The sequence below is a fragment of the Colletotrichum tamarilloi genome, assembly GCF_030869305.1.
Source record: "Colletotrichum tamarilloi strain Tom-12 chromosome Unknown Scaffold_12.1, whole genome shotgun sequence".
Classification (NCBI taxonomy): Eukaryota; Fungi; Ascomycota; class Sordariomycetes; order Glomerellales; family Glomerellaceae; genus Colletotrichum; species Colletotrichum tamarilloi.
Genome location: NW_026849395.1, coordinates 818,567 through 841,730, shown reverse-complemented (window position 1 = coordinate 841,730; position 23,164 = coordinate 818,567). Strand labels below are relative to the sequence as shown.

General features: G+C 53.6%; 8 protein-coding genes across 8 annotated transcripts; 6 read left to right on the top strand and 2 right to left on the bottom strand.

The window, feature by feature from the left end:
* Window positions 1-292: 292 nt before the first annotated feature.
* Window positions 293-5,179, top strand: CTAM01_05078 (uncharacterized protein; the record flags this gene model as incomplete). Its single annotated transcript, XM_060521108.1, has 1 exon — window positions 293-5,179. The coding sequence occupies one exon, from the start codon at window positions 293-295 to the stop codon at window positions 5,177-5,179; it is 4,887 nt and encodes a 1,628-aa protein (XP_060384477.1).
* A 961-nt stretch (window positions 5,180-6,140) lies between these two features.
* CTAM01_05077 (uncharacterized protein) lies at window positions 6,141-7,131 on the bottom strand (the record flags this gene model as incomplete). The annotated part of the gene is made up of 3 exons (XM_060521107.1): window positions 6,141-6,425; window positions 6,481-6,698; window positions 6,750-7,131. The coding sequence occupies 3 exons, from the start codon at window positions 7,129-7,131 to the stop codon at window positions 6,141-6,143; spliced, it is 885 nt and encodes a 294-aa protein (XP_060384476.1).
* Window positions 7,132-8,071: 940 nt separating this feature from the next.
* Window positions 8,072-9,142, top strand: CTAM01_05076 (uncharacterized protein; the record flags this gene model as incomplete). Its single annotated transcript, XM_060521106.1, has 1 exon — window positions 8,072-9,142. The coding sequence occupies one exon, from the start codon at window positions 8,072-8,074 to the stop codon at window positions 9,140-9,142; it is 1,071 nt and encodes a 356-aa protein (XP_060384475.1).
* Window positions 9,143-9,801: 659 nt separating this feature from the next.
* On the top strand, window positions 9,802-12,238 carry CTAM01_05075 (uncharacterized protein; the record flags this gene model as incomplete). The annotated part of the gene is made up of 6 exons (XM_060521105.1): window positions 9,802-9,866; window positions 10,000-10,147; window positions 10,190-10,396; window positions 10,480-10,633; window positions 10,695-11,199; window positions 11,257-12,238. 6 exons carry the CDS (start codon window positions 9,802-9,804, stop codon window positions 12,236-12,238), a joined length of 2,061 nt encoding a protein of 686 aa, XP_060384474.1.
* An 864-nt stretch (window positions 12,239-13,102) lies between these two features.
* Window positions 13,103-13,949, top strand: CTAM01_05074 (iron-sulfur cluster assembly accessory protein; the record flags this gene model as incomplete). Its single annotated transcript, XM_060521104.1, has 2 exons — window positions 13,103-13,853; window positions 13,912-13,949. The coding sequence occupies 2 exons, from the start codon at window positions 13,103-13,105 to the stop codon at window positions 13,947-13,949; spliced, it is 789 nt and encodes a 262-aa protein (XP_060384473.1).
* An 860-nt stretch (window positions 13,950-14,809) lies between these two features.
* Window positions 14,810-16,513, top strand: CTAM01_05073 (ATPase; the record flags this gene model as incomplete). Its single annotated transcript, XM_060521103.1, has 1 exon — window positions 14,810-16,513. One exon carries the CDS (start codon window positions 14,810-14,812, stop codon window positions 16,511-16,513), a length of 1,704 nt encoding a protein of 567 aa, XP_060384472.1.
* Window positions 16,514-16,836: 323 nt separating this feature from the next.
* On the bottom strand, window positions 16,837-17,586 carry CTAM01_05072 (carboxylesterase; the record flags this gene model as incomplete). Its single annotated transcript, XM_060521102.1, has 1 exon — window positions 16,837-17,586. One exon carries the CDS (start codon window positions 17,584-17,586, stop codon window positions 16,837-16,839), a length of 750 nt encoding a protein of 249 aa, XP_060384471.1.
* Window positions 17,587-18,996: 1,410 nt separating this feature from the next.
* Window positions 18,997-23,027, top strand: CTAM01_05071 (uncharacterized protein; the record flags this gene model as incomplete). Its single annotated transcript, XM_060521101.1, has 7 exons — window positions 18,997-20,092; window positions 20,152-20,840; window positions 21,343-21,571; window positions 21,692-22,050; window positions 22,111-22,440; window positions 22,499-22,588; window positions 22,911-23,027. The coding sequence occupies 7 exons, from the start codon at window positions 18,997-18,999 to the stop codon at window positions 23,025-23,027; spliced, it is 2,910 nt and encodes a 969-aa protein (XP_060384470.1).
* Window positions 23,028-23,164: the final 137 nt, after the last annotated feature.

Genomic DNA, 23,164 nt, shown 5'->3' with positions numbered 1-23,164 from the left:
GCGCCACGACTTCGTCCCATCGTCGGCGCATCCAAGTGAATCCTCGATCACCGTTGAGCAACAGTTCAACAACCACTTCTTACTCCAGACGACAGTGTTGGACAAAGGTGCACCGCCAACGCAGGGACCGCGACTCGGAAACGCCATCCCATCATCGCCGCCCGCCAAACGAACGCACCCCAGACTCGACGAAACCGAGAAACTCGCAAACCAAGCAAACATTGACGACGTTTTACCGTGCTTATATTCTTTTTGCTGCGCCCAAAACTTGTTTTGAGTCTCCATCACAGCAATGGCGCACGCAGCCTACGCCTCGGTGCGCAGGTCCTCGACGTCGTCCATGGGCTCAGACTTTAGCGACGCAGATGCAGCAGCAGGCGGTATGGGAATAGGAACGAGAACGAAAACAAGAGCACAAGACCGAGACTACACAAAAGACCTGGCCTCGTCGTCTTCGCAGCCGTCCGTATCCGCCACGGCAACGCCCAGTCCCGCCAACTTTCTGTCTCTTGCCGACAAGAGCTTCACGCCTCTGTCCATGGACAGCGACCTATTTCCCGATCGCGATTTCGACTTGAGCTTTGGCGGTAGCAGCAGTAGCGCGGCAGGAGAACGCAAGACGACGAGCAGCCCAAGATTCCGCGACCAGCAGAGGTCGACGTCACCACCGCCAGCGACAGCGATGGCAGCGCATACACAGGAGACTAGGACGAGGTCGAGGTCGAGAGAAGCATATTCAGGATTAAGCTTCCAAGAAGAGACACTACTATCCCATGCGGCGACCGGAACGACTTTGGCAACGACAAGAATGGTGGCAGCGGCAGACGCAGACGAAGAGCGAAATGTCTCGGGCGCACGCGACACGACGGAAATAGAGTCTCGGCCGCGGCGGTCAGGGTCGCACTCGAGAAAAAGTCAAAAGGAGGACGGTGACGGTCACAGCACAGAGGCAGAGTCAAGGAATTTTGGAGACCGAAACGAAGAGTGCGAAAAGTACGAAGATGACGAGGTGCCGCCATTCGCAATTTCGTCTAGGAGCCCGCGCCAGCGCCGTGCCGGGTCGACGCCGCTGTCGCTAGATCCGCTGCAGGTGAACAGGGGGAGGGGACGGGGCAGGGCGCACGAAGACGAAGAGATGGAAATGGAGCTGGAGGACAGGTGCACTACCGCTGCCGCTGCCGCTGCTGCTGCGTCTACCACTGCTACGGGTACCACTACAGCGACCATTACAGGGACCGCCGCCAATACCAGCGATCCAAAGGGGAACAGCGATAACGATACGGGCAGCGATAAGAAAACCTTACCTAAGGTCGGCAGCGATAAGAATACGGGATCCGATAAGGACACGGCTGCCGGTAGCGTCAGGGATGGCGCCAGCACGTCCCTCCAGCTACAGGGCCCCCAGCCAGCGCTCGCGGCAGCGCCAACAGCAGCCATCCAGGAGAAGCAGCCAATGCCCACGGGCAGAGTCATGGCCTCAGCGTCTGCGTCTGCCCCCTTGGCCCTTCGTACGAAAAATATCAATACCACCACCGCAGACAACCTGAATACGAGCGACCAAAATACGAGATCCTTTGCTGCTGCAACTGGTACCATCACGAGCCCGGCAACCTCGACTTCTACCACCACCTCCAATTCCTTCGCCGCCTGTTCACCCTCCTCGACTGTTCTCTCTGCCCCTGCTGCTCTCGCTCGTCACATCTCCACCTCGTCCCTTCGATCCAACAGCAGCCTCATCTCTCAGATCCAGGACAGTTTGCAGCAACAGCAACAGCAAAACGCCTCTTCGGCATCCACACTCGTTCGTCCCGTCGCCCAACCAATCGTTCGTACAACATCCGACTCGGGCACCTTTACACTCAAACACCCCGTTCCCGACCTCAACTGCCGCTCCGGCGCCTACACCACAAACGTCGCTGCTCTCGAGAAGTCGGCCGAACGCCTGTCTATGACCAGCTCCATCGAGGACGCCATCCGCGACTTGCATGGAGAGTTGAAGCGTTCCGATTCTCGTCGTTCCTCCATACTTGCCGCCAATCTCGCCGCATCAAACTCTCCCATCGACGAATCTTCGGCCCAACCCGGTCCCCTTCGCGTTCTCCCTCCCGTCGCCTCCATCGTCGAACTTAACAACAACGCCCGCCTCGGCGGCTACTCTCCCAGCGGCTACGTCATGTCTCCTAATCACTCTTTGACCGGCCGCCTGCGTTCCGGCTCCAACAACTCCCGCGGCCGCCCCGAAATCGATGTCGATGCTATCATGTCGCGACACGGTTCTGGAAAGGGGTCTACCAGGAGTGCCCGCTCCGGAAAGCCTTCCCTTGCTGAAATTGCCGAGTCGGAACCCGTTGCCCTGACTGGACGTGCTCTCGACGAGGCCGATCACGCCCCAATCCCTGTGACAGCCGACGACGATGCGACTATTCGCCGTCCCAATACCAACGAAGAGAACCGCGGCAGTGTCTTCAACTTGCTTGGCGAGATGGACCAGCAGTCTGGAGGCCTGGGCTTGGACTTTGGCGGAGATAGCGGCAGGCGAGACTCCGACGATAGGCCGCCCACGCCGAGATCAACCTCGACGTTTGACCACGCCAATGCCTTTGGAGACTTTGACGGCGTGCATTGCCAGCCGGAAGACCTCGAGCGGAGCGAGTACGACTCGCGTGAGCAGAGCGAGTACGGCGACGCGCCCATGCCGGTTCCGCACACCATGCCCATGCCAGACATCCCAGAGCCTCAATACGAAGCACCTCCGCCGCGTATGCCACGAAACAACAGGGATACCATGCGGCCACAATCCTACTTTGACGAGCTCACCGGCCAAGAAATGCTCTACTACCCCGCTCGAGTGCCCGCTATGCTCAACTTGCCGCCCAAGCTGTCCAGGAAGCCCAAGACTGAGGTCCGGAACGCGAGGCACTCCAAGGTGCTTCAGGCCATGGGCCATCCTGGTTTCGGCCAGGCGAAGTATCTACCTCAGGACCCCGAAGCGTCCCAGGTCCGCGAGTCCAAGATGTGGTTGCCCGATCCGCTTGCCGGCCACGGTATGTCATCTTTTGGAGACGACATCGGGGGACAGCACTCGGGTGACGCATCGCTCAAAGAACCTGCCGCGGTCGATTCCCATGTGCCATCCGAGCAGGGCGACCCGTTGCTATCAAGTGATGGTGCTGCTGCTGTTGGTGGTGCTGAAGGACCAGAACACATGCCAGAGGATCCCCCGCCAACGCAACGCCGCAAGTCCAAAATGCCAAGGGCTTCCAACCTGCCGCCACAACTCCGAGCGAGCGCCTTTTTCGATTTGCCGTCCACAACACCGCAGATCGAGGTCAAGGGAGGCTCCGCGATGGCGACGCTCGACAGCATTCTTGATGCCTCTGCCAATGCCCCTGTTAGTGCCTTCACCGACCACGCTTTCGCAGGAAAGTTGGGTAATGAGACGTACGGCCCCGATAAGAAAAAGAATCGCAAGTCTACCGCTACTGTCTTGCTTCCCGAAGAGCATGTTCGGGCCGCCTCGCAGAAGAAGAAGGGCGGACTCATGCCATTCAGCAAGAAATCCGACAATGGATCCAGGAAGAATTCCATGGCCGGCAGCAGAGAAGAGAACCAAGCTCTTTCTGATCACGTCGACGGCGAGGATAGGGAAAAGGCTGAGGGCGAGGGTTCAGATGAGGAAGAGGAAGAAGAGGAAGTCGATGAGTTTGCAGGAGTTCTCGATGGGCCCCCCACCACTCTCCTCGCTGAGCTGCAGTTGCGCAAGTACCACGCGAAAATGCGCACTCAGAACCCGAACCGTAACGTTGGGCAGAACGGCATGCATGCTACCCTCATCGAGCTGGACGCGGTTGCCGAGACGCAGAAGAGGCACCGTGAGAAGAAGAAGATTGCCCTTGCTTGGGAAGTCGATGGTGCCAAGGAGGAGGACCATAGTTCCGACGAAGACGAGGTTCCGCTTGGCGTTTTGTACGCCGGCAACCCGCACGTGGCTGAGAAGAATCGACCTATGGGTCTGATGGAGCGTCGTGACCTGGAAGAGAACGAGCCTCTCAGTGCCCGTCGCGCCCGTCTCCACGGCCAAGAGCCCCCGAGGATATTGGCTAAGCAGAGGAGCAACTTTACTCTCAACGCCGGTCTGAGCCAGATGCGCCTCAACCAGATGCCTTCCGCCGAGCACTTAAGGCCCGAGGAGGAGTCCGAGGACGAAGCTACTGCTGGAGAGACTCTCGGTGAGCGTATGCGACGCCTCAGAGCCAAGGACGAAGCCGAACACAACAACCTACCCAACGCCCGCCCCGTCAGTCGCGCATTCTCTGCGGAGATACTAGCCCAGTTTGGCGATAACGATGATAAGAAACCTGGAGACAAGGGCAAGGAGAAGGAGGCCCAGCCAGAGGGAGAGGAGACACTTGGCCAACGTAGGAAGAGACTGCAGGCCGAGCGCGAGGCGCGTGAGCAGGAAATGATGCTCAGCGGTGGGCCTGTCCAGGCTGAGGCCGAGGCGCCTACGCTTCGCAAGAAGCACAGTCTCGCTGACGTCCTCAACTCCCACCCGATTGCCTACAACCCAGCTCTGGACGAGCAGCGCCGCCTCGAGCAGGAGAGGCGCAAGGTTCGGGAACAAGAGGCCAAGATGGCTGCGGTTCGCGCCCAGATGCCGCAGACCCTGACCGGACCGAACAATCAGCGGAGTGGCGGCTACAAGAACGGCGCTTTCAACGACGCCAACGGAGGTACCGGCGGTGGGCTAGGTGCCCGAGGTCTCCTTGCGCAGCCTGGACTCCCGCCTGTCAATGCCACCTTGGGCGTCAATATGGGACCTGGCGGATGGAATCGCTCCAGCATGGCCTTGAGCAACTACGGAGGGCCATTCCAGCAGCCCATGCAGCAGCAGCATCAAGTGTACGGAAATCCAGGTATGGCTCAGCTGAGCCAGCCGAATCTGGGCGGATACGGAGGCTACACTGCTGGTGGTATGGGAGGCATGAACAACATGGGGGCCATGAACGGCATGAACCCCTACGGCGGAGGCATGGGTGTGCCGATGCAGATGCAGCCCATGGGTATGCAGCAAGGTATGGCGCCGATGCCGATGCAGCAGATGCAGATACCTATGCAACCCGGTCACAATGGGCAGATGCAGTCCATCGAGCGCTGGAGGCAGAGTGTCATGTACTAGACGAAGGCCAGCCCGGATCTACAATACCTCGACCGACCAACTACCTACCTACACACTAATCCCTGGGCGGACGCACAGTCTGCAGGAGCTGTATATAAACAATCACACACAACTATGGCATTGCGAGGGGAGTTGGATTGATTTTTCTTTTGTTTGAATAACCTGTTGGTGGTTTTGCGAAGCACAGAGCGATGCGAAGCATTGGGATACAATAGGGGGGTTTTGGGGGGATATGGGTTTCTCGGGTTTACCTATACCAGGTACGAGGGGATTATCACATTACATACAACGTATACACACCAATTCTAATAACCACAACTGTGAACCTCGTCTGCTTTTGATGTGGCCCAGGCATTGTGGAGAAAGTGAGCAGACAGCCGGAAGACAAAGGTTGTAGGATGGATGACTTCACGAGGTAGGTGCTTCCTGTCGAGTCTCTCGAGGGAATTCTGGTCCAAGTATGGAGGTATGAAGGCGTGTCACTAACAGATCTCTTTGCTAATCTGCTCTGATGTGTTTGTGAACTCGTGTGAAATGGTAGGTGTCTGTGTTCCTCAAGGAAATAAGGCCTCATTAGGACTAAGGACAAAAGGCCTTTGAGCCAAATCAGGTTGACTGTGCCTTCGTAGGCTGCGTGCCACTGTCAGCTAGGCCTACCAACACGATCACCGCCATCACTGTCACCAAGAAGATTTATAACGCAGAGACCAACTTATTCGTCTCGAAGTGCTCTCATCGTTGAGGGTGACTTGGTGGGGCCGGCGACCGGAGCCCATTGTCCGTCTCCCGGCCGGACCCACAACATCACTTCTGACATGATCGGCGTCAGCCGTCTCTATGCCTGATATGAGGCTAAATCTCTGAGCAACCTCAATCACTATGTAAGTATCTCCGCTTAACGCTTAATACATGATCAGCGAACACCAACCAGGAAACCCGAAGCCGATAGTTGCTACAAATCTCAATCCTGCGCGACAAAAGCCACCAGCACCGCCGCACAGGCCGCCGTCGCCAGGATGATATCCGTCCTCCGCCCGTCCGTCATGACGGCTAAGCTGGCCGCGAAGACGCTGGTGAAGACGGCGATCATGCAGAGGCGCAGGACCTCGTTGTGGACGAGGTAGAGGGTGACGATGGCGGCTTGGATTACGAGGGAGGCGGCGAGGACGGTGATTATTGTGACGAGGCGGGTGACGTGGCGGGCGGAGTAGTATTTGACTTCTGTAGTTTCCTCGTGTCGTTTTCCCTGGTTCAGACTATCAAAAGCTATTCAATTTCGCTATAGTAGTGGACTAACGTACCGCTAGGTACCTACCTGCAAGATCTTCGAGGTTTCGGGTGAGGAAATCTGCGCCTGATGATGGGGCGAGGGCGATGAAGTCGTCTCGCTTGTTTGGTAGATCGTGGCCGTGGCCGAGGAAGGGTTGTTCGGAGTCGAACCAGCCTTGGAAGACACGAAAGACTCGGTCGTTGGGGGTAGTAAACTTCATGACTTGGCTTCGCAGAACCAAAGCTTCATCTATATCCCGTCACAAAGATTGCTCTTGTGGTCAATCCTCGAGGCACGTACGGTATTCTTTCATGGTTCCCTGTAGTCGATTCACAAGATCCATCTTCTTGGCCTCTCTTGAACCATTTTCCTGGGCTCTTATTGCAAATACTTCCCAGCACTTGGTAGTGAGAAGGCTAGCATCGTCGACGCTTGTGGCGTCATCCTCGTCAGACTTTTGTAGTTCGGCCTCGATCTCGAGCATTCTTGACTGTAGGTGAAGAAGGTTACGAGCGCTCAAAGCTTGGAAGCTTCTGAATACGGATAGCTCAGGATCAGATGCAATGAATACCGAGAAAGCTGCATGGCTTAAGACATCGGGCGGTACGGTAGTCATGTGTGAGGTGGGGGTTATCTCCTGCTCAGTCGAACAACCAGCGTTACTTGCACTGGTGGCAGCCATACTTTTGAAGAACCTAGGGGAATATATCGAGAACGTGCAAGAGGCCAGAAGATGCCAGAAGGGGAAGTCGAAAACGCATCTTGGCCAGAACGTACTTAGTTTAAGCATCTTTGTCATGCGCTCGCCGAGGATTGTCTTACTTCAGTCATCACTATGCAAATCAAAGCGGACTGTGAACTTGTGCAACAATGCCACCTAGCTGTCTGGCGAGGGGAGCTCGTGGTTGGATGCCCGGTTTCAAAGTGTCAATATGCCTGGGCAATGAACTGGCCAACCACATCCACTCCGGACAGGACTTGTCAGTGGCGCAGCCATGATTCGAAAGACATCCTCGAAAACACCACTGCCTGATCTCCTCTTTCCTTCAGTAGAGAGCTTCTTACTTTCTTCCCAACCTTCGACATCACACACACTGCCTAAGGCGACCCTCTCTACGAGCACCTACCTTCAGAAACTTGCAAGATGGTCTCATGTGATTTCAACCTTGAGGGCCTTGGGGGGTGGGTTGCTACAGGTATTCCAATCGAGACAATGTCGCAGGGAGACGAGTTGGGATTGTTGAAAATGCGGCTGAATGAACGTGCTCTCCGAGACAATATCGAATCCCGCTTCCATTGGAATCCTCTACATGACCACACAATGCCACGTTCGCAATGCAGATTTTGCAGCTTGAGTAGGCCGGGGAGGCAAAAAGGTAAGGATGAATCGCAATCCGCTCTTCACTTTGCGTCAAACAACATTGCTCATACAAATCTCATCCCCTTCTTCAGCGACCAACCCCAACGAAGGCATCATTACAGCACGAGGATTAGTAGACGGGTACCATGTCAACGCACTTCCCGATACTGGCGCTGGCTGTAACTTGGTGTCTTCCTCGCTCGCCAAGCGACTCGGTTTCGAAGCGCCGTGCGACTTGCCAGAGAAAAATACCGGCCTCTGCATGGCCAACGGCAAGACCATCATGAGTGCGGGAGCTATTAATGCCTCGTGGGCATTTGCGGAAGACCCAGAGCGTACCTGGCACCTCACATTTCAGGTCATCGATGGTTTTGCTCTAGGCCTCGTCCTAGGAAGCGAATTCCTCAAATCGTCAGGCACAATGAACCAACACCGGGCTCGTCTTAGCATGATCCCTCGACCTCAGTGGGCTACATCGGTTCTCTTCACAAGCAGTATTGGATCTATAAAAGAGCGGCTGCGAGGGACAATCAATGGTATCGAGGTCCAGGCACTTGCGGACTCAGGATCAGAGTCAAGTCTCGTTTCGCTCGACTTTGCGCGCCGTCGTAGAGATTGGCATGCAGATATTGATTGGAGTGACCAGCGTCTTTTGCGTTTCCCTGACGGCAAGTTTGAAAAGACTATGGGCTCCGTATCAGCAATCTGGGCGTACGAGAGCCACTCTTTGGGCTCGGCATCAGCAACTTGGGCGAACGAGAGCAGTATCCTATTTCACATTCTTGAGAGTTGTGTTCATGATGTCATCTTAGGTCAAGCTGCGCTCGAAGCGATTGAAGCTTTCACTGAGCATGCTTCTTCGTTTATCGAGGTCGATGAAATCCCAGCGCCGATGGAGTTCAACTTGGTCATATGGGTACCTGCCAAGCGACCGAAGTTCGACCAAGCCACGGATACAGGCGCCACGCCTTCGCAGAACCAGCAGACCTCAAACGAGCATCAAGAGCTTCCGCTCGAAAGCCAGACTTCGGAAAATCACACGGGACTGGGTACTTCTCTGTTCAGCCCTAGCTTCATGTGGGCTGAGTTGAAGAAGAAGGGGAAAGCAAACAAAGAATTGAACATAGAACGTTGGCTACGACCTACTGCTGGGTGGCCCAAAAGAGACGCTACAATTGCAAAGGAAGAACACAGAAAAAACACAGAAAAACAAACCGGCGACCCGCCTCAGGGTCATAGGGGTTCTGAATTATCAAATTTCATGGCAAGAGAGATGGAGTTCGAGGCCAGAACCAACCAAGATTCGCGTAAATCAAGGTTCTTGTTTCGCTGACTCGACAGTCGATGCCTGACAACGCTCCGCCAAAACCGTCATCTTCGTGTATTTCGAAAGTCTCTGTACAAGCGGCAGGAGGAGGAGCGTCGCTGGCTGTGACTTGGCTTGTAAATCGACAGCTTCTTGAGGTAAAGAGTAGTAGTGATGAGAGTCGACGTCATGAGGACAGAGGCATCGACCTTGCGGCTTGGGAAGATGGTTGGATCGGCGGCCCTGTAGTTAAAAGATCAATATCAGCCCTACGGAGCAAGACTGGATTATGATGCGCCCGTGCATGAAACATGCCATGGGTGTTTCTGGCGCTGGACAAGTGTCCCGATCTTTTTTTGGAGGCAGCCCGAGTTCAGGGGGAGAATGCGCGTGTGCAAGTACAGTCGTCATTTCTAGAAGCACTGTATCTTCTCTGGGTATTTAGCCGTTAAAAGCCGTGCCAATACAGGTAGCAAACGGTCTAGAATCCCTGAGCTGTAACGGGGACCTCTCCATCTTTTTTTTATCGGAACGCGTATCGCAACGGTTAGCTCGCGTGCTGCCGGACCGACGTCGTCAGCCCCCAAACCAAACATTTACAGATTATCTGCCCTCCTCCCGCTGCCTCCGACATAAGCGGTAGCCAATTCTTCTTTTTTATCGCCACAGATCGCCATACCTCGGGAATGGAAGCGTCACCGCTGACCCGTCAGGCCCCGCCCGAGGTCTTCAAGCCCAAGATCGTACAGTTGTACGAGTCGCTGTTCAAGGTTCGACAGCTCCGCTTCTCCCTGCCTTTGTGACCCCTCGGCCATGTCTCTGTGTGTCCAAGGTACTCTGTCGCCGATTTCATGTAGGACTTGTTGCTAACATTCTCTCTCTAGGTGTGTTCTCTCCTCGATCCTTATACCCACGAACCCCGAGCTTCCCCCATTGCGCCTGGCCGAGCATTCCCCCTTGACGATCTTCAACTTCCGGACCGCATGGCCGTATCTTCCTAGACATTACTGCTACGCAAAGAAGCACGATCCTGTACATTGGCAACCCGCTGATACGAACTCCATGATTGAGTAGGACGCCGAAGATGACGCAGAACGTTCCGAGGGCTTCTGGCGCGAGTTCTTCCTCCTGCGGCCCGACCGCCCCGCCCTGAAGCGAATCCTCGATGGCCTCGGGCCGGCGGACATGCTTGCGTTGGAGGAGCATACAAGGGAGCTTTTCGCGCGCGCTGTCACTGCTATGAAGAGTGGACAGGGTGTCGCAGATCTGCATGCGCTTGACGTGAGTAGGGCATAAGCTCGTCCCTTGGCTTTCGCGCTGAAGCGAGGTTTGGAAGTTGCTGACTTGGACTGGGAGGATGGTAGACTCTAAGCGTGTTCCTCTGCTCGGCTCTTTCGAAAAAGTATGCGCACCCTAGCTCGGATATTATTATCGTCTTGGCTGGGATCGATTATGTCGATACGATCTTTACGGACTTTGTGGGCGCTGTGGACCAGATCATTAGGAGTGGGAAGAGCTGTGAGTTTGGCATACGGGAAAGCCACTACGGTCAAGTACGAGACGGACTAACGCGTTGCAGTGGAATTGCGACAAAAGGCTGTCGAGGTTGTCCTGGCTGTGACGGCGGGCGCATACCAGACAAGTCTCTTGACATACTTCATCCAGAGGGACCTCTTCCCCTCAGTAATGAAGGTTGGATCATTCTACCCTTGCAACTTGTGCGAGCCTCAACTAACGATCCCGCAGTTTATACAAGACACCGACACAACGGAGCGCATCCTCAGCCCCTTTTCCCTCCTCGGCCTCTTGGCGAACTACAACAAATTTGAGTTCCAGAACCCCTACCAGATGCGACTAAACGACTTTGTCAACGAAGCGACAATCAAGAAGATCATTCGGTGTATCGGCCAGACGTGCGAGAGCTTGACTACACAATTCGTGGATGTGCAGGACGACTTACCCGAGGGGTGGACGTTCAACGGCACGCTGCGTATGATTGGCCTCGGCGCGGTTGCGAGGGGCCCCAAGCCGGAAAAGAAGCCCGTCTACGATGCCGAGACCATGAAGCAGATGTTTACGAAGCTGTGAGTATCCTCTGGCTGACCTTGGAGTGAAGAAATGTGGCGACTGACAAGAAGCAGACCCGGCGAGGAAGCAGCCGTGTTGCTAGCAACCTATGACTTTACACACGCCAACAAGCTGTTCTGCTTCAACCTCGCCACCCTGCCTGCCGAAAAGGGCGAAGAACAGCCATTGGCGGCCTTCACATCACTCACCTCCTACCTACTCCAGCACGCCCATCTCTCCGAACGCACGACACACTACTCGCATCTCAACCTCATGGTCTTCCGCTTACTAATCGAGGATCCCGTACTATGCAAGCGCATATGCAGCGAAGAGTCCAAGGGACAAGTCCGTCTGTGTCGCCAGAGGCAACCGTTCCTCCCGCTGGTCAGAGGGGACCGGATTCTGGCGACGGCCGTGCTGGATACCATGGTGGACGGCATTACACACAACCTGCGGAGGAGGCTGGACGTCGGACTCTACACACTCTGCGTCGGAATCCTGTTGCGGGTGATTTCCTATCTCTCGAGGTCACGGACACGACTGACGTATCACTGGGCGGATATCTTCCGCGCGTTGCTAAACCTCATTCGGTTCCTCACGCAATACGTCGCGGACCTGAAAGACCTCTCGCAAATCGACCTCCTGTTAGACAACGTCGTCAACCTTGTGGCGCTCTCGCTGTCGGCTGGCGAAGGATTCCTGCCGTCGCCAGCGGCATACGACGATCTATTCTACAAGGTCGTCGAGGCTGGCGACACGCTGACCAAGTTCAAGGAGAGCTATCAACTCGGCAAGCGGCCGAGCAACTCGATAGACACGCTCATTAGCGTGAGCACGCACTACAAGGAGCTGCTGGCGGAGGGCGGCAAGAAGAAGGGGAACCTGACAAGCATGCAGGTGACGGAGGTGATTAAGCAAGGGTACGAGACGCTGAGTATACAGGCGAAAGAGGGGCTTGATACGTGGGATCGGTATCGGGAGGCGGATGAGAGGACGTTGTTGAAGAAGATGGCGAGGGCGGCTGTTGCTGATGTGAGAGGGTTGGTGGAGCGGTAAGAATTGGTGAGCTGTGAGCTGTGAGGCAAGGAGGATTGGGTGATAGACTGTATGATATTAATGACACCCGAGATGATTCTCATGAAGCGTTGTGTTGGAGTCTGGTTGATCGATATTTGGCATGCTCAGTTGAGGCTCGTTGACTGCGGCTCTAGCCTCAAGAGCTAACCTTGAGTACTTGAACTTCTAGGCTGTTATTCGGCATATCAAGTGTGGTTCCACAGGCTGTTTAGGATTGGATGTGAGCTCTTCCTTGTCAGTCCGGGCAAACCTAATCTCGAACCACATCGATTCCCCGAGAGTCCAGGAAACTCGGCAACGTAGTGTAACACTGGACAAACAAAGTACCTGACTAAGGTAGTTTGGATAAGTTAAGAATGAATAAGGCCTTTGAGGCCCTCAAGGTATTATGAGTTGGTCATGAGAAACAAAGCAAAAGCCAAGGCCCAAAAGGCACTGAAGGAAAAGAGGCTGCTTTGTCATCTGTCACGGCCGTTGACAAATTACAGGCTTCTGATTGGCTGAAGTGCACCCGGTATACTGGAGACCGCTCACCAGGTCATAGCCGCGCCACGGCGAGAACCTGTCAAATGACCCCCCCTTGGCCCCAGCTTCTGTTGCTTTGCTCCGAGTGCCAGCCACATTCCCATTGCCAATCCATCCCGACCGCAAAAACGTCCGACCTACAATTCCCGCCTGTTTCTTTCGTCACCGTCGAATGATTTTCAACTCTCTCAACCTCAACACCTGATCCTTCGACGACAAACACCACAAAACAAAACGGGAAAGCAATCTCACCTTGGTGCCATTCCCTCTAGCAAACTCGACTTCGTCACAAAGACACACTCAACCTCTAGCACAAAGATGAATGCACCGAGGATACTCAGCAGAGTGGCGTTCCGCCGCTCCTGCACGGCATTGCAGTGCGCCTCTGCCCGTCGCGCCTACGGCAGCCCGTCTTTCCAGTCATATCCTCTCTACTCAAACAACACACTCCCTCCAGCGAGAGGCGACGGCATCCCCGAGAGCTCCATCGCATCGCCGGATGCTCTGCCGAAGGTCAACGAGACGAGACCTCCCAAGATCCCCTCGCAAATGGCGACAGCCCACCAACAATCCTCGACACCGAGCACTCTTTCCTCTTCCTCCACCTCACAGTCCTCGACGACAAAGACAACAACAGCAGCGACCTCATCCGCAACAGCCAAGGCCACGACGACGTCATCAGCAGCAACCGCTGCCGCCGCGGCCCCCGCGCCAAAGGTCTCCGAACAAGCAGCTCAAACCCCCAAGCCAGCCGCCCGTCCGAAGCGCACGCTCCGCGCCCGCAAGGCGGCGATGAAGCTCAGCCCCGCGGCGGTAGAGCAGCTGCGCGCGATGCTGGACCAGCCGGAGCCGAAGCTGATCAAGGTCGGCGTGCGGAACAGGGGGTGCTCGGGCCTGGCGTACCACCTCGAGTACGTCGAGAAGCCGGGGAGCTTTGACGAGGAGGTGGTGCAGGATGGCGTCAAGGTGCTGATTGACAGCAAGGCGCTGTTCAGCATTATTGGCAGCGAGATGGATTGGGTTGAGGATAAGCTGAGCCAGCGGTTTGTGTTCAAGAACCCGAATATCAGTGAGTCTACGTCGCTTCTTACCGTTTTGGGAAAATGGTTTGCTAACCACTTGAACAGAGGAGCAGTGTGGCTGCGGAGAGTCTTTCATGGTTTGAGAGGAGTTTGTAATACAGCAAAGACTGAATGAGTCGCCAGCGAGAGAAGAGACAGCATGAGCATGCGCTGCTTTCGTAAGCGGGTCAATGGCTTCGATATACACTTTATACATGGCCGTCATCTCCATCATAGAGAAGGGGAGATTGCTGACGGCACCGGCACCGGCATCAAGTCATGCTACGGCGTCTTTGTACATCACGGCTCCGTTCCGAGCACTTTCGACATTTCGGGTTGAGGATAAAGGCATTGGGAGGCGTTTTATACAGGTGTAATGATACCTACGAGAAGACCTGGCTCATCGTCCGGGCGCGAATCACTGAGATTATTAGTTTCACTTTCAATTGAACCTGAAGAGTGAATCAACTACTTTGTTGTCCTGAATGAGGTCATACGTACTGTGTATCCGTATGCCGAGCATGGCGGGCGGGCGGAGGCCACAGTGTATCTCCGACCGAATCCGAGTGCCGGGCAGCCCCACTGTCGAGAGAGAGCGCGGCTTCTTACCCGACGGCTGCCCTGTGAATCGACACCCCCGGCAGTGGCAGTCGCCTCCAGACGGCAGTGGAGTGAAGGGGCCTCCAGGCTCCTGGAGGTACCTGAACTGCGGAGCGAGGCGTCCCGAGCCCCACTAGAATTTCGAGCTCAATTGCCAGGCGCGTCATTGCACTCAAAAATTCCCCCAAAGGCGCGTCTCCTCCAGTCACAGCTCAACCTTCAAATTCACACGAATTCGCGATAGTTGCTCCAACATCGCCGACTTGACACGAATTGACGAATCAGGACCTACTCACGTACAAAACAGTCGTTTTTGCCACAGAAGACCCCATTGCATGCGTCACAGCATCGTCTTCCATTCAAAATGGCAGCAGTCGACTGCCCCATCTGCAACAAACCCGTCAAGGAGACGCTGATCAACTCCCACATCGACTCGGGCTGCCAAAACCACATCTTCAACCCCGAACGAACCTCCTCCCCGCCGACAGCGACACAGTCTAATGGCACTCCTAGCTCTACACTCACCTCATCACAAGCCAAGCGGCCCGCCTCCTCCTTCTTCTCGACCCCCGCACCGAAGCGCCATGCCCCTCCCGCCAAAGTCCAGACGACCCCGTCCAACGGCACGACGACGACAGCAGCGGCGACGACTACTCGGCCCATGGCGGGTATGAAACGGAGATTCGACGACGGGCCAGGCGAGCTGCCCTCCCCCATGGCGACGGCCACCGACACAGACAGCGAAGCAACCCAACAAACACAACCACCAGAAACCGGGCCCTCGGCGAAGCGCACAAAGACAGCTCGCGCAGCGCCCCTCGCAGAGCGTATGCGTCCACGAACCCTAGACGAAGTCTGCGGCCAGGACCTCGTCGGCCCGCACGGCGTGTTGCGTAGCCTCATCGAGTCGGACCGGGTCCCCTCCATGATTCTTTGGGGAGGCTCGGGAACGGGCAAGACGACGATTGCGCGGTGTATTGCGCACAGCGTCGGCTCACGCTTCATCGAGATGAATGCTACATCGTCCGGCGTGGCCGAGTGCAAGAAGCTGTTTGCGGAGGCGGCCAACGAGGGTGCTCTTACGGGCCGCAAGACTATTATTTTCTGCGACGAGATACATCGCTTCTCCAAGTCACAACAGGATGTTTTCCTGAAGCCAGTCGAGGCCGGCACGATTACACTTATTGGCGCCACGACGGAGAACCCTTCTTTTAGAGTTCAGGGCGCGCTGCTCTCGCGGTGTAGGACGTTTACCCTGTCTAAGCTCTCGAGCGAAGACGTGGCAAGGATCCTGCTCCGCGCCATTGACGAAGAGGCGCGAACGAATAACTTCCCCGGTAGCCCGCTCGTCGACGCGGAGCTGGTGACGTACCTGGCTGCCTTCTCCGACGGTGACGCCCGCACAGCGCTGAACCTGCTCGAGCTCGCACTTTCGTTGTCAACGCGCGCCGGGACGACGAAGGAGAGCATCAAGGCGTCGCTCACCAAGACGCTCGTGTACGACCGCGCAGGCGACCAACACTACGACACCATCTCCGCCTTCCACAAAGCAGTCCGCGGATCAGACGCCGACGCGGCGCTGTATTACCTCGCACGCATGCTTCAGTCTGGCGAAGACCCCCTGTTCGTAGCACGACGCATGGTAGTCATCGCCTCTGAAGACGTCGGCCTGGCAGATAACACTCTACTCCCGCTCGCGACGGCGGCGTATACCGCCGCGCAGCAGATCGGTATGCCCGAGGCTAGGATCCCTCTCGCGCACTGCGCCGTAGCGCTGAGTCTCGCGCCGAAAAGCACGAGGGCGTATAGGGGTCTGAATAATGCCTACGCGGCGCTCAAGGAGCCTGGTGCGGCAGCGTTGCCTGTGCCGTTGCACTTGAGGAACGCGCCGACGAGGTTGATGAGGGAGATGGGGTACGGTGCGGAGTACAAGTACCCGCCGAATTATCGGGAGGGTAGGGTGAGGCAGGAGTATTTGCCCGATGAGCTTGTTGGGAGGCGGTTTTTGGAGGAGAGGGATTTGGGGACGGAGGTGGATCCGGATTTGGAGATGGAGGTTGAGTCTTGAGAAGACCTGACCTGGTCAACTAACGGAAAGAGGTTGGTGGTTGATTTGAGCGTAGCATTATATCTTTCCGCTTAGACGTGTACGGCGTCGCCTTGGATGGCTTCGAGCTTTGGGATAGAAGCTCGTCTGGTCCTAGAGGAACGGAGAATATTGCATAGAGCGCGTGGCATGGCATGGCCTCTAGGATAGGCATCATATCTCGAGCTCAGGCATGATGATGGAATGTACATGTAATAATACGTGTGCCTGCAATTCTCCACGTATGATGTTAGACGCAAAGAGCAGTGAGTTGACGGCTTGTGCAATGGGATGACAAGCCCGAATCAATGCATATGGAGTCTCAGGAAGCTGACCATGTCATCAACACCTTGCGGCTCGTTAACCCAGTGACCTCCAGATTGATACTCATGCCATTCCACTATACATGAATTCACGAACGAATCAAGGGTCGTCCGCAACTGCCGACCAAGGCTGATGTCAACGACTTCATCGTCCACAGCGTGAGCGAGGAAAATAGGAGTCTTGGCCGTTGAATCTGTCCCGCTCGCTCTGCGATAGAGTGAACCCTCCTCCGCCAATTCATCGATGACCTCAGCCGGCGGCATCCAGCTGCACAAACCAACCAGCCCACCTAATCCACCTAGCCTCGGCGTAGTCAAAAAAGCGGCGATGGAGGTTGCGAATCCCTGGCTAATACCGCCTAAGAATATCTTATCCATCGGAACCAGGGCAGATTCGCTCTCGACGAGGGTGACGAGGTGTTCGATGCTTCGTCTTAGGCCGGGTTGTTGGATACCGGCTTCTTCTTCTGGGTTTTCTAACGACCAGACGTCGAACCACTGTGACATTTCGGTACCGAATCTCTTGGATGGAAGGAGCGCGGCTCCGGGAAAGACCCAGCGGATAGATGGGAATAGGTCTGGGAGCGTGCGTGGTTGGTTTGCTGGTTCTGATGCTTCGCTTTCGAAGAGCTCGGTTGCGAAGTCGGCGCAGGTGCTGTCTCTGCCGTGGAGGAATATGATTGTGTGGGTGTGTGTCGCTCTAGGGTCGATGTAGTGCGTGGTGAAGTCCATGTTGGTGATGTTTTGTCAGGTTCTTGGAGCGGAGCTGTGGGATGTTTGTTTTGGGAAGGGAGGGGGGGGGGGGGAGGCTTTGAGGCATGTATGCCTACCAGAGGTGGAGACCGAACCTTGACGGTGCCAGACCTGGTTAGTTGCCAGAGGTCGTACTTTCCTCAGGCCGGGGATCTTGACAAGCAGTCTTGCTTGCTCACGAAGTAACAGCGACACCTCAAGCCCATTAAGGTACTCAGAGAAGGACTTTCTAGCGGAACCATCGAGACATGCAACTATATAAAACGCTCTTGAGTTAGTGACAGGTCGCAAATCATCGTAGTCCGTTCGCCTTATAAGCCTTGAGGTAGGGCGTTGATCTGATTTGTGAAAGAGGTCGTGGTCGCGAATAGTGGCCCCTTGGACATATGTGATTTGTTAGTTACCTTATTTGACGCAGACTAAAGTTTCGGTATATCGGTCTCCTCATCGATACCCTCATTTTTGTTATCCTTCATGTTGCTTTCCTCGTCATTTTCGTTCTTTCCAGGTATGTCTAGTAGCGCTTGAAGGGTATTCTCCTAGGGAATCAGCCAAAAGGATGTAGGAGATTTATGATGCTCCACCAATAGAGAGAAGTACTAGTTACCTTGGCTGCATGGCGTTGATCTTATCATTTTCGAAGGCTGTGTAGTGTGGCAGGCTTTCTCTGTCTCAGAGCTGAAGCGGTTCATAAGCCACAGCTGCACATCCACTGGCAGTATCTGGGCCAATAATGTTGTTATTGGTCAGATAAGAACCTGGTCTGGATTCGTTTTCAGCTCTCTGCAGTGCCATTGAGTGCTTACATTAATATCTGAGCGTTGGCCCGGTGAGCAGGAAACCTGCAGGATATCTGCCCTCAAAAAAAAGAGGCAACCAATCGAGAGACGGTTAGATCACAGGGGATAGGAGAGTCGTAATTCAGCAAGGTGGCGGACATCTTTTACTCTTTCAGAATTACGTACTTAGAGACCCCCTTCGCTCTAATTATCTACGATGCAGCTTGCATTAGGGCTTGCTGAAGTGTATTGTCAGGCCTCGCCGGTTAAGGGATAGCTTAAGGGGCATGAGGAGGGGAACCAAGCAACAAAGGAGCAGCTCAGGCATATATAGAGCGCTGGTAGTACACCTCGAGGGAAGGGCAGATTTCAGTAATTCACCTTCTATACCCTAACAGCAGTTGGCTTCTGTGAGCTTCTTCCCTGTGTCATACACCTATTGACATGTATTGATGCCTGAATCTTGTCAAGTTAAGGAGCTTGGAGACTTGAAACATTTTGCCCAGACTTCACTCCTTGCCAAATCCCGATCTTTTGGATACTTTCAGAGGCTCCGTTGCGAGGAGTTTCCCACATCTTGCGGCCATTCCACTTGCCTTTCATCTCATTCATGGATGCAGACACGTTTGATGGTATGGCAACAGGTGCGGCGGCCAGCGATACGCCAAGACGGCCAATTGACAACGACAGCCAGACAATGGACGACACGCACGCATCGGAGTCACCTCAATGGCCCAAGAACGAAAGTGCACAAAAGGAGGTCGACCACACGATGACTCCTCAGGCAGAAACACCATTACACCTCTTTCTTGGCGAACTCGACTTAGAATCCGATGCCGAAGCCAAGCTCGCAGAGTTGTCCGCCATTCTTGCAGCGTCACCAGAAGACATTGATACTCGATCATTGGAACCCCCCCACAAGACCCCTTTGCAGATCGCGATTGAGAAAGACGTTATCCGGGCCTTCAACTTGCTGATACAAGCTGGTGCCGATGTCAATGCCTTGGATGGAGAAAATACACATTCATTTTACCACGCACTTGCATATCCGAATAGCCCGTACTTGAAAGTACTCTTGGAACGCGTGGGCCAAACAGAGCACCCTAACTCTAGCGGCCGGTGCTTTCTCCATCTCTGGGGCTTTTATCACCAAGAAGAAAGTATAATGCGACGTGTGTTTGAGTTTCACCGACATTTCCTGAACGAACAATCATTCCCTTCACTCCAAACACCACTCAACTATGCTGTCTATCACGAAAAAAAGGAAGTCGTTGCTTTTTTACTTGAACAAGAGCCAGATCTTGGTATCGTGGATTGGAATGGATGTTCGCCCTTGATGGTGGCGCTCAGGAAAAGTACTTCCGAGATTTTTGACATTCTGGTTAACCATCTATTCGAACCTGGGAGGGAACTCACCGCGAAAGATGTCATCAGCCGGAACAGCAAGCTAGGAGTATCTATTTTCATGGAATTCCGCAGGTCGAGGTCTGGCGATGAGGCATGGGAAGCCTCTTTTGCCAAGCTTCTTGCCAACATTCTTGAAAATTTTCCTGACTTAGAATTCAATACGACCCCGGATTACGAGGACCTTCTGGACTTTGCGATGTTTTCGACGAAGCACTTCAAGAACAAAACCATGAGCAAATTCGCGTTGAGGGTCATTGATTGGGTACCGAAAAGATTACTTTTCCAGAGGTTCCAGGAAGGTAAAGCGACATTCTCTCATAGAGTACCTTATTTGACGACCTTGGCTGATCACAAGAAGACGCTGCTTTCATGGATGAGCTTCTTTGCTGGCTTGCATGTCAACAAGAGCGGCACTATGTGGCCGTTCCCATTCTCAAAGAACTGCATGCTCAAGAGCAGACTGGAAATATCGACCAGAATGGCTGGACGTTGGATCACTGGGCAATATATCATAGGTTGCCTTCAGTGCTTCTACGGTGCCCGCCTTTGACACCCGACGACAAAACTCGCGGCCTGGAGATTATTGGTCAACTGAAAAAGTCAAGCAAAACAAAGGAGCAGCAGCCTTTCGCAAAAGACAGTGCCAGGGAAGTGAAACAAGAGAATCAAAGCACCAGGAATGAGGAAGGTCGTACAGAAACTCAGGCTCGAGTCCTCGACGGAATGAAACATATCCTTGACTTCATCGGCCTAGAGACAACCCTTAGAGCCAGGGAGCCCCTCAGAATCACCAAACCGACCAGCAGCGGAATCAAAGATTGCTTGAACGAGTTCCAGGCAAGCATTGTCGAAGCCCGACAAAACGAAAATGAGTTCAGCATGGGTACTAGATTTAGGGGGGTCTACAATACCATTTATGATGAGAAGGAAAGTTTCACGACAATCAGAGACGCAATAGAACAGTTCCAAAAGTCGACTAAGAAGTTGGCTCCAAGCACCCAAGTGCCTGGGGAAGGCCTCACGTGGGTCCATCTTCCAGCAGCCAATGTAAGCCTGACAAATTATCTGAATTTTCCTTGGGATGAATAAAGCTAATCAAGTGAAAGATGGAATGGATGATGGTGAGATCACCGAATAAACTTTCTCTCATACGTTCTACACTTCATCATACATTTCAAAACTAACAGTATTAATGAATAGGATACTATGAAGAAAATTTATATTTCACATCCAGCCCGACTCGAACACTGGAATGAGGTTGCTGCTTTTTTGCGTGCAAGCTGGTCTCAGATCCCAGACAAAACATCCCCATCACGATTCATGCGGCCTCAATACGTCATTCTGAATCATAAGGAAAGAACAAGCAAAAGTTAGTCCAAGTGCCTTTCCTCTTTGGACATTGCTTCCATCTGATGTGGCCTCAATATTGCAGACAATGACACTTATTCCCCGGGAACTGGCAAGAATGGCGGACTGGCTTCCGCTTTTTACGTAAGACCAGTCAATAACAACATCGAATACTCTTGTAGACATCTGATGATGAAAGCAGATGCCGTTTATCTTGGCCGACTATAAGCGACATGAAACAAACACTAATAGGAGAGACTTCCAAGACATTCTAAATGGCTACTACCAAAGCCGGGGCTCCGTCGTTCATGATGCACCTACACTGGACGAGCACTACTACCACTTTGCTGCAGATGAGGAGTCTCAAAGAGACCGAGGCCACAGGAATAAGAATCAAGTCTTCACCAAGTACCAGCAAGAAAATAAGACGGGTGAGCCATTGGGGCTCATCAGAATCAGCCAGTTATGGGCCTGGACGATTGAAGACGGCAAGTAACCTACAAGAGATCAAATTTTTACCGCTAGTGCATAAAACTAATAACAAAGTATAGAATGGTTAATCACATCCGCTTCCTGTGCCGAAATCGACAACGAGAGAACAATTACGTTTATCAACTCTATCGTCGACCACCTTCGCACTCAAGTTGAAGAGGGTAGTCGTGAACGTGGCCCGAATTCTGCTGCAGAGCTGAGCAAATCCATTGCCGAGTACTGCGTTGGGACTTATGACAGACAACAAGAGGTCCAGAAATCGAAGTCTGACAAGAAGAATGGAAATCAACAAAATCTCGCGATGGATGTCACGAAGGACAATGTGTCTACTGACAAAAGCGGATCGACCACGAGGCATGAAGCCGAAACTAGCGAGATATCGATCCGCCAAACCTTTTCTAATTTCATCAACCGAATTGTTTGTGATGTCTAGCCTAATACACTCGACAAAAAGCAAATCATCTAATCAAATTTACAGGGAAGACAAGAAGCCGACTTATATGGCCAGTTTTCTGGCTATACAAGGACTTTGAGGCAAGAGGAAGAGACTAGCAGTAGTCACGGCAACCCATTGACAACCGAGGAAGCAGTCAAGAAGGCAGCCCAGCTTTTGTTCGAGATCAAAGATGTCCGTGACGAGTTGAACATACTCAGAACCGTTGCCGAATTTCAACGGAAGGTTCAGTCGCGCATGGATGGCAGAGAGCCTGACGCGATCAGCACTATGTTGGATGCAGACCTAACAGCTGCATATGTCAGAAATGACATTGATGAAATGGACAAGCTTGCTGGGAGGATTAGAGATGCTGTGAGTTCATCATCCCAACACCAATTGAGATGAGCAAAGTACTGATGATTGATTTCAGTTGCATACCACCATCACACTTCACGAGAGTGAGATTTCTCTAGACCAGGGGAAAAGGGTGATGATGTTTACGGTGATTACTGCTTGGTTTGTAAGTCTTCTCATTACTCAATCTCTCCCTGTTCAAGGATTAACACTAAGTCATTACAGTTGCCTGCTTCATTTCTCACCTCTTTGTTCGCCCTGGACGTGTCATCTTTTCTTCAAGCACCGTTGTGGTCTCTACTCGTTACCCGTATGTGTCTATCATTGCACCTCTCCGCTCGGCATACTAATACCGCCTCCTTAGTGCTTGTGCCTTGTCTCGTCCTCGGGTTGACGGGAGGCTACATGTATTACGGGCGGCACATCAAAAATGTCGCGAGCAAACTACCTCACTCCTGGGAAACAACTCCAAAAGACGTCTCTCACAGTCAAAGGAAAGAGACAGGAAACCTCACAGTGGGCAGCGCATCAGCCGCCAATACAAGGCGAAACGGGCTTTGGCGATCTTTGTCCGGGGTGAGACATCGAGGAAGCAGAGGCCGTGAGAACGGCGTAGAAATTCAAGTCTGATACCGTCGAATGGGCAGCATTCCTTCGAAATCTCTCCATGGAATGATCATGTGTTTAGACCATGTCAATTAAGCTGGGTAGATCACCGAGGGTAGCCGTGCCGCACAAGTTA